General features: G+C 42.5%; 1 protein-coding gene across 7 annotated transcripts in view; it reads right to left on the bottom strand.

Moving 5' to 3' along the window:
* LOC115203779 (pro-neuregulin-1, membrane-bound isoform-like) overlaps positions 1-14,306 on the bottom strand; it is a 127,751-nt gene that overhangs the window by 29,715 nt on the left and 83,730 nt on the right. For 4 of the 7 annotated variants that reach the window (XM_029768763.1, XM_029768759.1, XM_029768760.1 and 1 more), the window contains exons 2-3: positions 6,342-6,480; positions 2,738-2,796 (exon numbers count right to left, since the gene is read on the bottom strand). In XM_029768763.1, coding sequence (XP_029624623.1) covers positions 2,738-2,796; positions 6,342-6,439 — 157 coding nt within the window. In that variant the 5' untranslated portion in view covers positions 6,440-6,480. Of the gene's footprint in view, positions 1-2,737; positions 2,797-6,341; positions 6,481-14,306 lie in introns of those variants that run through there. The other 3 variants (XM_029768761.1, XM_029768762.1, XM_029768765.1) reach the window with 2 other exon arrangements.

The raw sequence follows: 14,306 nt of genomic DNA, 5'->3' as shown, positions 1-14,306 counted from the left end.
TGCGATTATGCATGTAATGCTTGTATTATGAAGGTTAATTTTTATGGTGAAATTCATCTTCCCCAAACTTGAAACTCACACGCTGCTTATGTATGCCAGTTGGCTCTACACCCCTTGTAAAGTGGATTAATGTGCTTAATTTTAAGAAGTAATTTTCGCCACTTTAGTTGTGATACAAACCTTATCAAAACTACATGAGGTGTGCGACTATGATTAGAAAAAAGCCATTGTTTCTTGCCTTATGCTGGGCATCATTCACAAGTGATAATATATAATTCACAAGTGATAGGCTAATATTGTCACCCATCTGATTATTCTTGATTTAATCTTGTCTTTACATACACTAAATTATGTATGTGTGCAATTTGTTTTGATTTAGAATGGACCATTATCATGCGCCTGTCTCGAAACGGGCAGGGGTTAAAATGCATGTCAACTAAGCACTTAAATAGCGAATGGAGGACGCTTTCCCGTGGTTCATTTTCATGCCAGCCAGGTAGGCTATACTCCTGTTGTAAAGAGAAGCAATGTGTTTAATATTATGAAAGTTGAGAAATCAATGTAGTAGCCTAAGCCTATAGAAAGCTGATGGGTTCTTCCTCTTTTTAATAGAAGCCATCACTCAGTTTTCTCACACAGTTGCACAGCTTATAGTAATGTTGCGCAACATGCTAATACTAATGACCCTCAGCAGCATCAGAGCTTGAACAAGCCTAATTACCGTGACTAAATGGTCACATGGAATTTGACTGCCTTCATGACCGCCGGTGTGGCGGTAATACGGTCACCGTAACAGGCCTATGTGTGACTGTTGACTTTTTGTTGTCACAGCATTATTGTATATCATGGTGGTGTATGAACGAATGGGTTAAAGCTGGTTAATACTTTGTCTATTGACATGTCTCTAGACAATTAGAATGTGACAAGAGTCGCTGGTTAAAATTATATTTCATTTATACTCCAGTGGAATGTCTGTAGACCGTCGCTGCGACTGACCGTTTCCTTGTTGCAGACAGATGAAAAAAGTTCAACTTTGACCCTGTCGCTGCGTCCGTTGTCATGGTTACCTGACCGAGTCAGCAACGAGACAATGCTCAAGTTCTAAAATCCTCATGTAGAATGCCCTACTTTTATTTCATCACACAACTGTAAGCTATTTTCTTTAATTTGCTCACCATTAACTTGTAAATAATGATATTTTTGTGAGTTTATTTTCCTGTAATAATCAATACAAATTTGCTAAAGTTAAGATGTTGTCAGCTATGATATGGTAATTATTTGAACTGGCTAGCCAGCTAACGTTAGTTAGCTAGCTAACAAGCTAGAAGCAAACCAAGACATTGTTTAGAGAGTTGCTTTAGTTGCCTGGTTTGCTAGATTGACTTATACTAAATACATTTTTAAATGGATGGGTTTATTGGTGTTAAAATACACCAGTTATGCTATTTTGGACCACCAGGGTGCTGATGTCATGCAGCCTGTTGTTTTTGTGTTTATACTTTTTCAGAATGTCAACGACAAGTTTGATGTCGGACGACAATAGAATGTTCCTGATGTCCCTGCGCCAACTGTCTACAGACATGTCAATAAACCAAGTATTAATCACCCTTTATAGAGCAAACAACTAAATTATCAAAACACAGGTTGTAATATGGCTTTTTAACTGGCTTGGCTTGGCTTCCTCAGTGATTTTACCCATGCACCGCAACTGTTGCCAGGTAACCTATGGTAATTGGGCTGTAAGGTGAGTGGGTAAGTCATAGTGATAAAGTGCACTGGGGCCCGTTGCCTGGGCGGCTGCCTCTCTCCCTCTCTTGCCTTCCCATGACATCAAAGAGGTCTCTGTTCAGGTTTTTACAGTGCCTCCATGATCCGCAATGACCCCCACCTACCTCCCATAAGTGTTATTGCTCTTCAGATTATAAAATACATTGCAGGCTTAGGTTGTTTCCTTTCAAAGGCAGTAAGTAGCGATATAGAGCTGTCACAACTTAACGTACTGCACGTGACGTACTGCAACATAACGTACTGACGTGTCACAACGTAACGTACTGCATGCATTATTCAACTCATTATGTGCCGTACAGCCTCTTTCCACCATGATCAATGATGAGTGTAAAGTGAATTACTCGTGAGTTCATCAATAGTTAATTCAATCAATTGTTAATTTTTGCGTAATCACTGCGAGCCAATCATGACTCTCAAAAACCGTGACAGCCACAGTTTAATTGTGAAGATAAATTTAGCGCCGCCTGAAAAACCATATTCAAAATCGACACAAACCTTTAAATAGGTATGTAATGACACTTTATATAAACTCTTTATAGTGTTATATTTACATTTTAGAGTTGATAAGTTGAACAAATCGGGTGAAAAATGCTGTTTCCCCACACAATACATCTCCCCTTTCACTATGACGCAGTAGCTTTCGCTTCCCCACCGACCATTTTTAAAAAGACGATCATGCAGAGATGGGCAGCATGAAGGTCTCGTCATTGATTTTGCTGGAAAGGGGAGAAATTGTGCTTTACAATGGTATTCATATTACAGTTGACCTGGAAGTATTACGTTTTTGGGGCGCTAAATTAAGGTCAAATGTATGGAACATCGCGACGTACAAAAGTGCATTAGCTACCGTTATGGGGTACATACAACATAAAAAATGAAGCAACAGGAAGTAGCGCTGATTGAGCATGCTCCAATCACAAGCACAGACAGGAAGAGGAAATAGACGTACTGTAGAAGCTGGCCATTACGTAGTTTTGACAGCGATCACCAGTAAATTCATTTGGACACCTGAGAGGGAAACAAAAAAGTCACAAACAGAAGACAAGGGAGAAAAGAAGATGAGTTTACACCAGATCTACAGAAGACCCACGTGCATCGCTGGTGTTGTCAAGGAGACTAATATGTCTTGCAACGATCGCCAGTTCTGTTTGCGAAAACATCTGTACTTGAGAGAAAATTCTCAATCAATGTCTTATTCAACAGGCCTCGAATTTCATGCATTTTGATTCCAGGGAGATTTTAATTAAAACTTCTTAGGGCTAGGGTCCTTTTCTCCAAATTTCCGCCTGACTGACATGTCCAAAGTAAACTGACTGTTACTCAGGCCTTGAAGCCAGGATATGCATATAACTGGTACCATTGGAAAGAAAACACATTGAAGTTTGTAGAAATGTTGAAATAATGTAGGAGACTATAACACAATAGATATGGTAGGAGAAAATCCCAAAAAAAACCAAACAGAATTTGGTTTTTTTGAGAGCACATGCTCTTACAATGGAAAGTATAGGGGCATAATGAATTCTAGCTCCCGGGATGCAATTTCTATGGCTTCCACAAGGTGTCAGCAGTCTGTGGAAACAGTTTTAGTACAGGGACACAGTCTTGGAAATGTGTGTATGCACGCGAGATGAAGACAGAACGCACCTGCTAAAATCGCTTTCCTATTGAACATACTTCTTTCCGTATGAAATATTATAGTTTGATTACTTTTTAGGGTATCTGAAAAGTCAATAGAAATGTATTTTGACTTGTTGAAACAAAGTTTAGGGGTAGATTTTCAGATTCCAATCTCTGCATGTTGAATGAGTGGATTTCTGAAATCGATGGCGCCAACTAAACAGACTTTTTGGGATATAAAGAAGGATTTTATCTAACAACGCTACATGTTATAGCTGGGACCCTTTGGATGACAAATCAGAGGAAGATTTTCAAAAAGTAAGTGAATATTTAATCGCTATTTATGAAACCTGTGCCGGTGGCAAAATATTTTGATGTGGGGCGCCGTCCTCTAACAATCGCATGGCATGCTTTCGCTGTAATGGCTACTGTAAATCGGACAGTGCAGTTAGATTAACAAGAATTTAAGCTTTCAACCGATATTAGACACTTGTATGTACCTAAATGTTTAATATCCATAATTTCTACGATAATTTGTCACCGGAGGTTGTCCTGCAAGCGGGACGCCTTAGCTGTGGACACCATGCCTGAATAATTGTCTGATTATCAACCTCTTTTGATCTATCGAGAAAGGAAATCACGTCAGGATGAGTGTGTATGTGTGTCTATTAGTAATTTGTATGCCGTTCTACTCCACTCCATACACACATACAACAAATTGTCTGGATGTATTGGCCGTCTGGCTCTGGGAGAAACAGTGATTGGAACTTTGGAACAGGTATGAAACACCAGAGAGGACACGTATGGCTGGGTTCACTTGAATGCACAAATATTTTGCATTCATGACTCTCACAGGCACAGTGGCTTGACATCGCTTCCCAATGTATTCCGCTAAGCACCTGGGGGGGGCCTGATGTAACATCTACCAGTCTACCAAGTATCGGCACATTAACAAATTAAGTTCTGACAGGGTCTGCTGGGCTCCGACTGTTCAGGTTTCAGCGAATCGGGCTCCACAAGTACTCCTGGCAGACAGGTTATTTTTGTATATAGAGTTATTTCTGAGGGAGACCGACAGGTTATTTTTCTCCCCTCCCTCCCCTCCAGTGACGGCATGCTGCATCATTTACTGAAAGGAAACAAAAGTTCCCGGAGACAGCAGCATTTTTGTGCTTAGTCACTGAAGTATTTAATACGAAACTCAATCTGTCGGTGGACGGTAAGAGTCTGTCTTATGTATGTATTGGATGGCCCAGACCCAAATTGTATCCTTGGCAATGTCAAGCCTTGTGTCAGGCACAAAGAGGGAGGAGCTGCAGTGAGCTGCAGTGATCTTTCTTGTCACGCATTTGCTGCTGCAATGGAAGGAATAATACCATGAGGTATCACCACCTCACCATGTCTTTTGAAAACTACTGGATGTTCTAACCACAGATGTAAAGATGTACTATACAAATTGGGAGATGCTGTAGTTAATTAGGCAGAGTTTACAACCTCTGAATGTTTCTAAAGGGTCAATCCACTTCGCTATACAGACCACAGTGTACTTCAATGCCTTAGTAGTCAATCGGTCTGGATAATACATGATTTTACCTCAGATAGATTTTATATGAATGACAATGATGGAGAATGTGGACAGGACTGCAGAGAGGTGGTTCTCTTGTCAAATACAGATGTCAGCGATGTATGCTGTTGCTTCTCATACGAAGCATGTAAAGTGCATGCCAGCTTGTTTGCTGCTCGGGATGATTCGCTACTCATGTGCCTTGAGCTGAGTACTCAAACTCTCAGAGACTGAAAGTCAAAGGTTCAAGCCACAGGGGGCACTGGGAAAGCACATCAAGCCCCGTCCTGCCTTGGTCTCTCATCGGCTCTATCGCTTGGATCAGGGCTGAACACTCTTGACAACGAGTGCGATGCTGGAGCAAAAATCAATGTCCTGCTGCAAGAACACGGCTGATCCTGACACCAGCACAATGTCAGCACAGAGTCATGTTCAGTAGGGCATGTGACGGAAAACAATTTAAAACGTTTTGCAACAACAAACTGAAATGACCGTTTCTTATTGGACAAGTCCAGGTAGTCCCTCCAGTCTGTTTAGTTACATTTGGTGCCTAATGAACACGACCCAGCTCTAAGGTTCCAAAGTAAACAATGAAATGGGGAAGAAGACAGAAAGAAAATCTCATAAAGACAACATAGCCCCAGATTTGGGGTTTGTTTTTTAGAAATGGAGCGCAGCGGTTGGGCTGTGGCGATGAAAGGAGCCGGCATTTATAATGTAGGGAGGCAGAGGAGCATGTGGATAGGGACCTCCACCTGCTCTGCTCTCCATGCTCTCCCTGTTGCTTAGCCCAGTTAGTGTCATGCAAAGCATCCATTAGAACATCCATCCAGCTCCCCTACGGCTGCCCAAAAATACGTTTCAAAGTGCAGAGGCAGTACATTTGTACACCGCTATGATGTCTTGTGCATTCCTTCTTTAATCTTTGCTCAGGTCTTTGGATTGTTTAATGATTTACTCCAAAAACATTCAGCTGACACCTTTGCTTTACTGTAAAAAGACTTTGCACTTTCCTCTAAACTTGGCACAGTTTGGGCCTAAAAAGCTCTGGTGCCACTTTAGCAGGCATAAATGGGGCTAGACAATACAGCATTCTAAAAAATCATGACTTCAAACATGATAGATAGTAAATGTTATGACTGCATCTACTGTATCAGCATGGGCTACTTTTTGACATGTACAATATAGCAAAGTAGTGTTCTGAAGTCGGCACCGGCAAAATTCTATAATGATACATCATGTGGGAGCACAGTTAAATATTTAGAAATAGCAGCTATAAGCCATCAAGAATTGTATTAAACATCAAGTCAAACATAGTCTGCATAATATCCAGTGTGTGGTGTGGATGGTGTTGTGTTTCATCATGTCCTACCTGCAGAGGAACTTGGACCTGCCAAGGGTGATGTCCAGGGTGAAGCACTCCCCTCCGTTTACGCAGTAGTTTTTCTGGCTGTCACTACAGCGCGTCATGTGGCTGGAGGTCTTCACCACAGCGGTGGTGCTGGTGGCAGCTGCAGGAAAATACCAGGGATTAGCAGGAAATGCAGGAAATGGATCCAGTCATCCCAGTAGACCCCTGAGGAGTGTTCAGCTGAACGCTAGTGCTTAGAACAAAGCAACTGTGGCCTCTCTGTGCGCTCAGTGTACATCCATGATTTATACCCGTGCCCTTTGTTACAGCGGAACACAAAATTAATGGCAAGAGATATAGTAAACCAAACCCACAAAGCAAGATTTGCTTATTGATTACAGCTATCCATGATAGTAAATATATCAGTAAAATGCTTTATCGCGCATATGCCTTTACAACATAAAGATGTACATATATCTTTACAATAAATAAGACACCTCGAGGCAGAGAGATCATTTCAACAACTCAAATATGAATGTGCTATTCCAGAGCTCAATTGTGTGAGAGAAGTCCTGAAACAATGATGAAAGACATTCCATCCTACTAGCCTACACTTGCTTTAAAATAGAAAAATGCTACAATAAAACAGCACGGAGAGACATTAAGAGCAGTGATATAACTCAAATATTAATAAAACATTTACAACTACTTGCTGTCTAAATAATTACTTCAAACCTAAAATCAATTAAGAATGGTCAATTAAGAATCTTATCTTCAATGAACCAGCATTGGAGCAGTGATGTTTTTGAAACGTCTCAAGACGTGGAGACGCATTTCTCCCCTTTTCTGCCCATTGGAGCTGCTCAGGCCAGTGCCGTCCAGTGAATCAATAGGCTGGAGCTCTAAGCACTCTGTCTGCTGGAGGTCTCTACAGCCTCTCCCCACAGCCTGTCCTCCCCAGTCTGCACTGTGTGAAAGCCCATAAACATTTTAAAATCAGCACTTTCCCCCCCCCCTAACCCTCTATCTTATCCGGACGTCACTTCTGGCATCAGAAGTCTTTGCGCATCGGAAATACAATGGATGCAACTGCCGGCCGAAAAGACGCCAGAGCTCGATGACTAGGGGGTTGAATGAGTTATCTGGCAAAACAAATATGCAAAGAGTAATCAAGACACCTGCCAGAGCGAGATTGTGTTTGTATCAAACAGGCATACTTCCTGGCATGGATGAACGCTCTAGTCGGTTTGACAGTGATTAGGGCAAAAAAACATCCCATCTTGGGCCGTGAACCACCCACCGGGCCATCTCAGGCTCAGAGCACCACAAGGGCAGGAGGAATATACTTTCACATACAACATTTTGGCTTAAGACCACATTTTGGTCCTGACTAATTCCAGCTGGATGAGGTGAGCATTGCTGCATCTTTTCCTCCTTTTTAAAAACCTATCCCCCCCACCCCGATATTTTACTCCCTCATTACCCATTTGCAATGGTAAGAGGATCGTGACCCGGATGCCCATGTGACTGGTTTAGGCCTCATTGACGATTCCGTTTGATTCCGACGTAATGCCGTAGTCTCCGACGTAGTCTCCTTCCTGACAGACAATCGAGTTAACTGATAGATTATTGTTGAGATGACGCAATGATTTCATAGGTCACAGACACCATCAGGTTACTTTTGTACTGAGAGACATTACCTTTTGACTAAAAGCAATTCAATCTCTAGGGGCCATACTGTTGTTTCCCAGTAAACAGCCAACACTGGTTGAATATTTGACAATGTGTCACGGTTGTCGTAAGGAGAAGCGGACCAAAGTGCAGCGTGTGTGTCGTTCCACATTTTATTTACACTGTGAAACTATGCAATACATAAACAAAACAACAACAAACCGTGACGCAGAGGTGAAACATACACTAACTCAGAAACAATCTCCCACAAACCCAGGTAGAAAAAAAACCCTACTTAAGTATGATCTCCAATTAGAGACGAGGACCAGCTGCCTCTAATTGGAGATCATCCCAAACAAAACCAACATAGAAATACAAAACTAGAACATGACAACATAGAAAAACTAAACTAGAAAAAAAACTGTCACACCCTGACCTACTCTACCATAGAAAATAACAGCTTTCTATGGTCAGGACGTGACACAATGCAACAGATTGCTTATCTCCCCCAAATTGAATTACTTGCTATGCCACCATTAACTCAATCAAAATGCTGCATCCTACTCTTCATTCTAAAAAACAAATGTATGCTCTCCTCTGCATACAGATAGACTGTAGCTAATATATGGGAAATAATCTCTCCTCACAGACACCAATGCAATTACATTAGGGCTTAAATAAGTAACAAGTTTAAGTAATGACACACTCAGCTAATCATGAATACCAACCATTCCAACGATATGACCCTCAGACAGCCTTCTTCACTTTTTCAAATCCACCAACTTTCAGGGGCTAAATTGTAGGGCGGTTTATCTATCTATCTATCTTTTCAGCACTGCAACTACAAGACTGGCAACTGGCCTACCTAAGATTGCTCTGTTAGATAAGGGTAATTGCCCAGTGAGGAAAAAATAAATACATCTGATTGCCATTACTGACATTTTCAGCTTTTGTTTGGGACCTTTCAAAATGTCAACCAGCTATTTATACAAACCCTATTACTGACATTGATTCAATCAGCAAAAATCAGCATTGTTATCTGAAATGCATCAGCACATACTGTATGCATTAGCACTGGTAAACGATCAGTACCAAATCAGTCAATACACACCTTACTTCCTTGTACAGTCTAGTTCTTAATCCAGTATCAAAACAGGGAGAAATATGGTTTGAAATATTGTTAGTTTTACAGCAGAGGCTTAATGAGAGAAGAGAGAGAGGGTCATGAGGGCTATATTTAACAATGCTGCAGAGCTTAAGCTGCACATTTTTACCCAACGTGTTTGATGGAATCATGCAGTGGAAGAGAAAGATACAGTTCAATCAACAACAAAAGATGAGGGTTGTGAATAAGAAACCCAAAACTGGGGAGCGGAGACACTGCTTGGTGGAATGTCTCATCCTTCTCCTGCATCGGCCCCTTGAGATGATTGTGGACACAGGAAAAGGAGGACCGAGCACGCCCCCATTCTTATCAACGGGGCTGTAGTGGAGCAGGTTGAGAGCTTCAAGTTCCTTGGTGTCAACATCACCAACAAACTATCATGGTCCAAACACACCAAGACAGTCGTGAAGAGAGCAAAACAAAGCCTATTCCCCCTCAGGAGACTGAAAAGAGTTGGCATGGGTCCTCAGATCCTCAAAGTTCTACAGCTACACAATCGAGTGCATCACTGCCTGGTATGGCAACTGCTCGGCCTCCGACCGCAAGGCACTACAGAGGGTAGTGCGCATGACCCAGTACATCACTGGGCCCAAGCTTCCTAGCATCGAGGACCTCTATACCAGGCGGTGTCAGAAGAAGGCCCTAAAAATTGTCAAAGACTCCAGCCACCCTAGTCATAGACTGTTCTCTCTGCTACCGCACGGCAAGCAGTACCAGAGCGACAGGTCTAGGTCCAAGAGGTTTCTTAACAGTTTCTACCCCCAAGTCATAAGACTCCCAAACAGCTAATCAAATGGCTACCCAGACTATTTGCATTGTCCCCCCCCCCTTTTACGCTGCTGCTATTCTCTGTTTGTTATCTATGCATAGTCACTTTAACTCTACCTACATGTACATATTACCTAAATTACCTTGACTAAGCTGTGCTTCCTGTAAATAGCCTTGCCACTGTTATTTTACTGCTGCTCTTATTTTTTACTTATCTATTTTTTACTTAACACTTATTTTTCTTAAAACTGCATTGTTGGTTATGGGCTTGTAAGTAAGCATTTCACTGTAACACCTGTTGTATTTGGCACATGTGACAAATAAAAGGTGATTTGATTTAATATAGGTCATACTTCATATAAGGGACACAGATCATAAATTATGTTTATTTATTTTATGTTTAATAATAGTGTGACTGGCCATTATGGGAAACAGAGTGCACAAAACTCACTTTTAATGAGGCCCCACTAACGCTTTGTTGAGTGTCCTGTATAATATGGCCTCGAAAGTCACTGCCTGAATCATCGGCACTCACGACAATGTTCACGTCGTAATCATCACTGATCAATTACGGTTTATTTCAAGGGAGTCCTTTGGCTGGAACACATGCACACACACACACACAAACACAGCACAAATACACACAAAACTGTCTCTGTTTGGGCAGCAAGGTCACTCTCTCCTCTCCCCTGATTGGCCAGTCCCCCATAGGGCTGTGTGTTTGGCAGTGTGTTCCTTCTGATGAGGACAGATGGCTAGCAGGCCAAGTGTGCCTCTCTGTGTGCATGTATGTGTAGACTGGGCTGTCAGATGATTCATATCCTCATGGCTAGGCCATGAAACAAGCAGAGAGAGACGCCACTGACAGTGGACTTGCGAGATGCCAGACATAAGGACATTTTTCGTAGCAGGTTAGTAGAACTTACTCAGCAAGTCTGGATAATTTACATAGCAGGTTAGGAGACTGAGATTAAGGTTAAGAAAAGGGTTAGGATTAGGGAAAATGCTCTCCTAACCTCCTACGAAAATCACTTTGTATGTGTCCCCTCAATCCACCGCATCCACCGATGTAGGCCTTCCACATCTGTTTGTCAGACCAGAAGACATCTCGAAAATCAGTCTTCTCACGAAAACATCTGTAGTGTCCGAACGATTTGGTTCGAGCAGAAAAGTAAATAAAAACAATATGGGGATGAGGTAGGTAGATTCGATGGGCTATTTACAGATTGGCTGTGTACAGCTGCAGCGATCAGTTAGCTGCTCAGATAGCTGATGTTTAAAGTTAGTGAGGGAAAGTCTCCAGCTTCAGCGATTTTTGCAATTTGTTCCAGTCATTGGCAGCAGAGAACTGGAAGGAAAGGCGGCCAAAGGGGTGTTGGCTTGGGGATGACCAGTGAGATATACCTGCTGGAGCGTGTACTATGGGTGGGTGTTGTTATCGTGACCAGTGAGCTGAGATAAGGCGGAGCTTTACCTAGCATAGACTTATAGATGACCTGGAGCCAGTGGGTCTGGCGACGAATATGTTGCAAGGGCCAGCCAATGAGAGCACACAGATTGCAGTGGTGGGTGGTATAAGGGGCTTTGGTGACAAAACAGATGGCACTGTGATAGACTGCATCCAGTTTGCTGAGTAGACTATTGAAAGCTATTTTGTAAATGACATCGCCGAAGTCGAGGATTGGTAGGATACCCTCGTAAAACTGACTATGTTTGGCGGAGTGAGTGAAGGAGGCTTTGTCGCGAAATAGGAAGCTGATTCTAGATTTAATTTTGGATTTGAGATGTTTAATATTAGTCTGGAAGGAGAGTTTACAGTCTAACCAGACACCTAGGTATTTGTAGTTGTCCACATATTCTAAGTCAGTACCGTCCAGAATAGTGATGCTAGTCGGGCTGGTGCGGGCAGCGAATGCTTGAAAAGCATGCATTTGGTTTTACTAGCATTTAAGAGCAGCTGGAGGCCACGGAAGGAGTGTTGTATGGCATTGAAGCTCGTTTGGAGGTTAGTTAATTAACACAGTGTCCAAAGACGTGCCAGATGTATACAGAATGGTGTCGTCTGCGTAGAGGTAGATTGGGGAATCACCTGCAGCAAAGAGCACCATTGTTGATATATACAGAGAAGAGAGTCGGCCCGAGATTTGAACCCTGTGGCACCCCCATAGAGACGGCCAGAGGTCCGGACAACAGGCCCTCTGATTTGACAAACTGGACTCTGTCTGAGAAGTAGTTGGTGAACCAGGCGAGGCAGTCATTTGAGAAACCAAGGCTGTTGAGTGTGCCGATAAGAATGTGGTGATTGACAGAGTCGAAATCCTTGACCAGGTTGATGAAGATGGCTGCACAGTACTGTCTTTTATCGATGGCAGTTATGATATCGTTTAGTACATTGAGCGTAGCTGAGGTGCACCCATGACCAGCTCGAAAACCGGATTGCACAGCTGAGAAGGTATGGTGAGATCCGAAATGATCAGTGATCTGTTCATTAACTTGGCTTTTGAAGACTTTAGATAGGCAGGGAAGGATGGATATAGGTCTATAACAGTTTGGGTCTAGAGTGTCACCCCCTTTGAAGAGGGGGATGACCGCGGCAGCTTTCCTATCTTTAGGGATCTCGGGCTATACGAAAGAGAGGTTGAACAGACTGGTAATAGGGGTTGCAACAAAGGCGGCATATCATTTTAGAAAGAGAGGGTCCAGATTGTCTAGCCCAGCTGATTTGTATGGGTCCAGGATTTGCAGCTCTTTCAGAACATCTGCTATCTGGATTTGGGTGAAGGAGAAGCTGGGGAGTCTTGGGCAAGTAGCTGCGGGGGGTGCGAGGCCGGGGTTGGGGTAGCAAGGAGGAAAGCATGGCCAGCGGTAGAGAAATGCTTTTTGAAATTCTCGATTATCGTGGATTTTTTGGTGGTGGCAGTGTTACCTAGCCTCAGTGCAGTGGGCAGCTGGGAGGAGGTGCTCTTATTCTCCTTGGACTTTACAGTGTCCAAAAATGTTTTGCTTTCCTGACTGACTGCGTGTATTGGTTCCTGACATCCCTGAAAAGTTGCATATCGCGGGGACTATTCGATGCTTGTGCAGTCCGCCACAGGATGTTTTTGTGCTGGCCAAGGGCAGTCAGGTCTGGAGTGAACCAAGGGCTATATCTGTTCTTAGTTCTACATTTTTTGAAAGGGGCATGCTTATTTTAAAGAACGACCAGGCATCCTCGACTGACGGGATGAGGTCAATATCCTTTCAGGATACCTGGACAAGGTCGAGTGTATTGAGTGTTGTGGTTGCTAATTTCTGTATTAACAAATGAGAGACAAACTTCACACACACCAGTCAGAGTTTATACCTAAACTACAATTTTAATTATAAGAGCTTTGCAGTAGCAGTTGACTTTCAACGACTCACCATTTCTAATGACCCGTTGAGAGTGTTGAACACAATGACTTCTGAGATCTTTATAGTAAGATCCACCCCCTTTTGACATGACAAATCACAGATAGTTAGTAACAGTTCACAAAGAAAGACTGTTTACTTAAGAGAGGAGTATCCACAGCTAGATAACATTCACTATAAATTATCGTTCAGTTTGATCCCTAATGACGAGGTTCTAATCTCGTCCCTGGTACTTCATAGAACAAAAACACCGTTTCATCCAATGGCATATATCAATTGTCAACTCGAAATACTCCCATCTCAAGCAAACCCCCTCTTGACCCCACTCCTGGACAGGCTCACTGGGGTGAGTGAGCCTCTAGGCCATATACTACCACAGGATAAGTGCGAGATCTAAGAGACCATGGTCCCAGACACTGCCATAAACCTCCCCACAATAAGGAAAAGGAGGGTGTGACTTGCTCACAGACATTGTGGAGACAAGTCATTGGTTCCCCATTAATCACGCCATCCCTTCACATGGTTTAAGCATAGGTAAAGAGACATTCACATATGAAGACAATATTTCATTCTGTCCTCCCCTCTTGCTGATATTCTGCAGAGCAACAGAGACAAGTAAAAGACAAGTCTGACCTCTTCCCCTCTCTGGGCCCCAAGTGTCTGAGCCCCAGCTAAGGGAAACGTGTAACTGAAACATTCCAGAGTGAAAGGACACTTTCTAATGACAAGTATCTCACATAAGCATGTTATACTAATAAAACATCTTAATTATCTATGTTACCCAACGAATTCTGATTCATCCCCCACAGTGTAAAGGGGCATTTACTTTTTCACACGTGGGAATTGGGTGTTGCATAACTTCGTTAATTAAATAAATAAAATAGGTATATATTTTTGGGGTTATTTATAAACTCAGGTTCCCTTTATCTAATATTAGGTTTGGTTGAAGATCTGATAACATATAGAGAAATAGAGAAAATCAGAAAGGGGGA

Source organism: Salmo trutta, chromosome 12, assembly GCF_901001165.1.
Source record: "Salmo trutta chromosome 12, fSalTru1.1, whole genome shotgun sequence".
Lineage (NCBI taxonomy): Eukaryota > Metazoa > Chordata > Actinopteri > Salmoniformes > Salmonidae > Salmo > Salmo trutta.
This window is presented reverse-complemented; position numbering and strand designations above follow the sequence as displayed.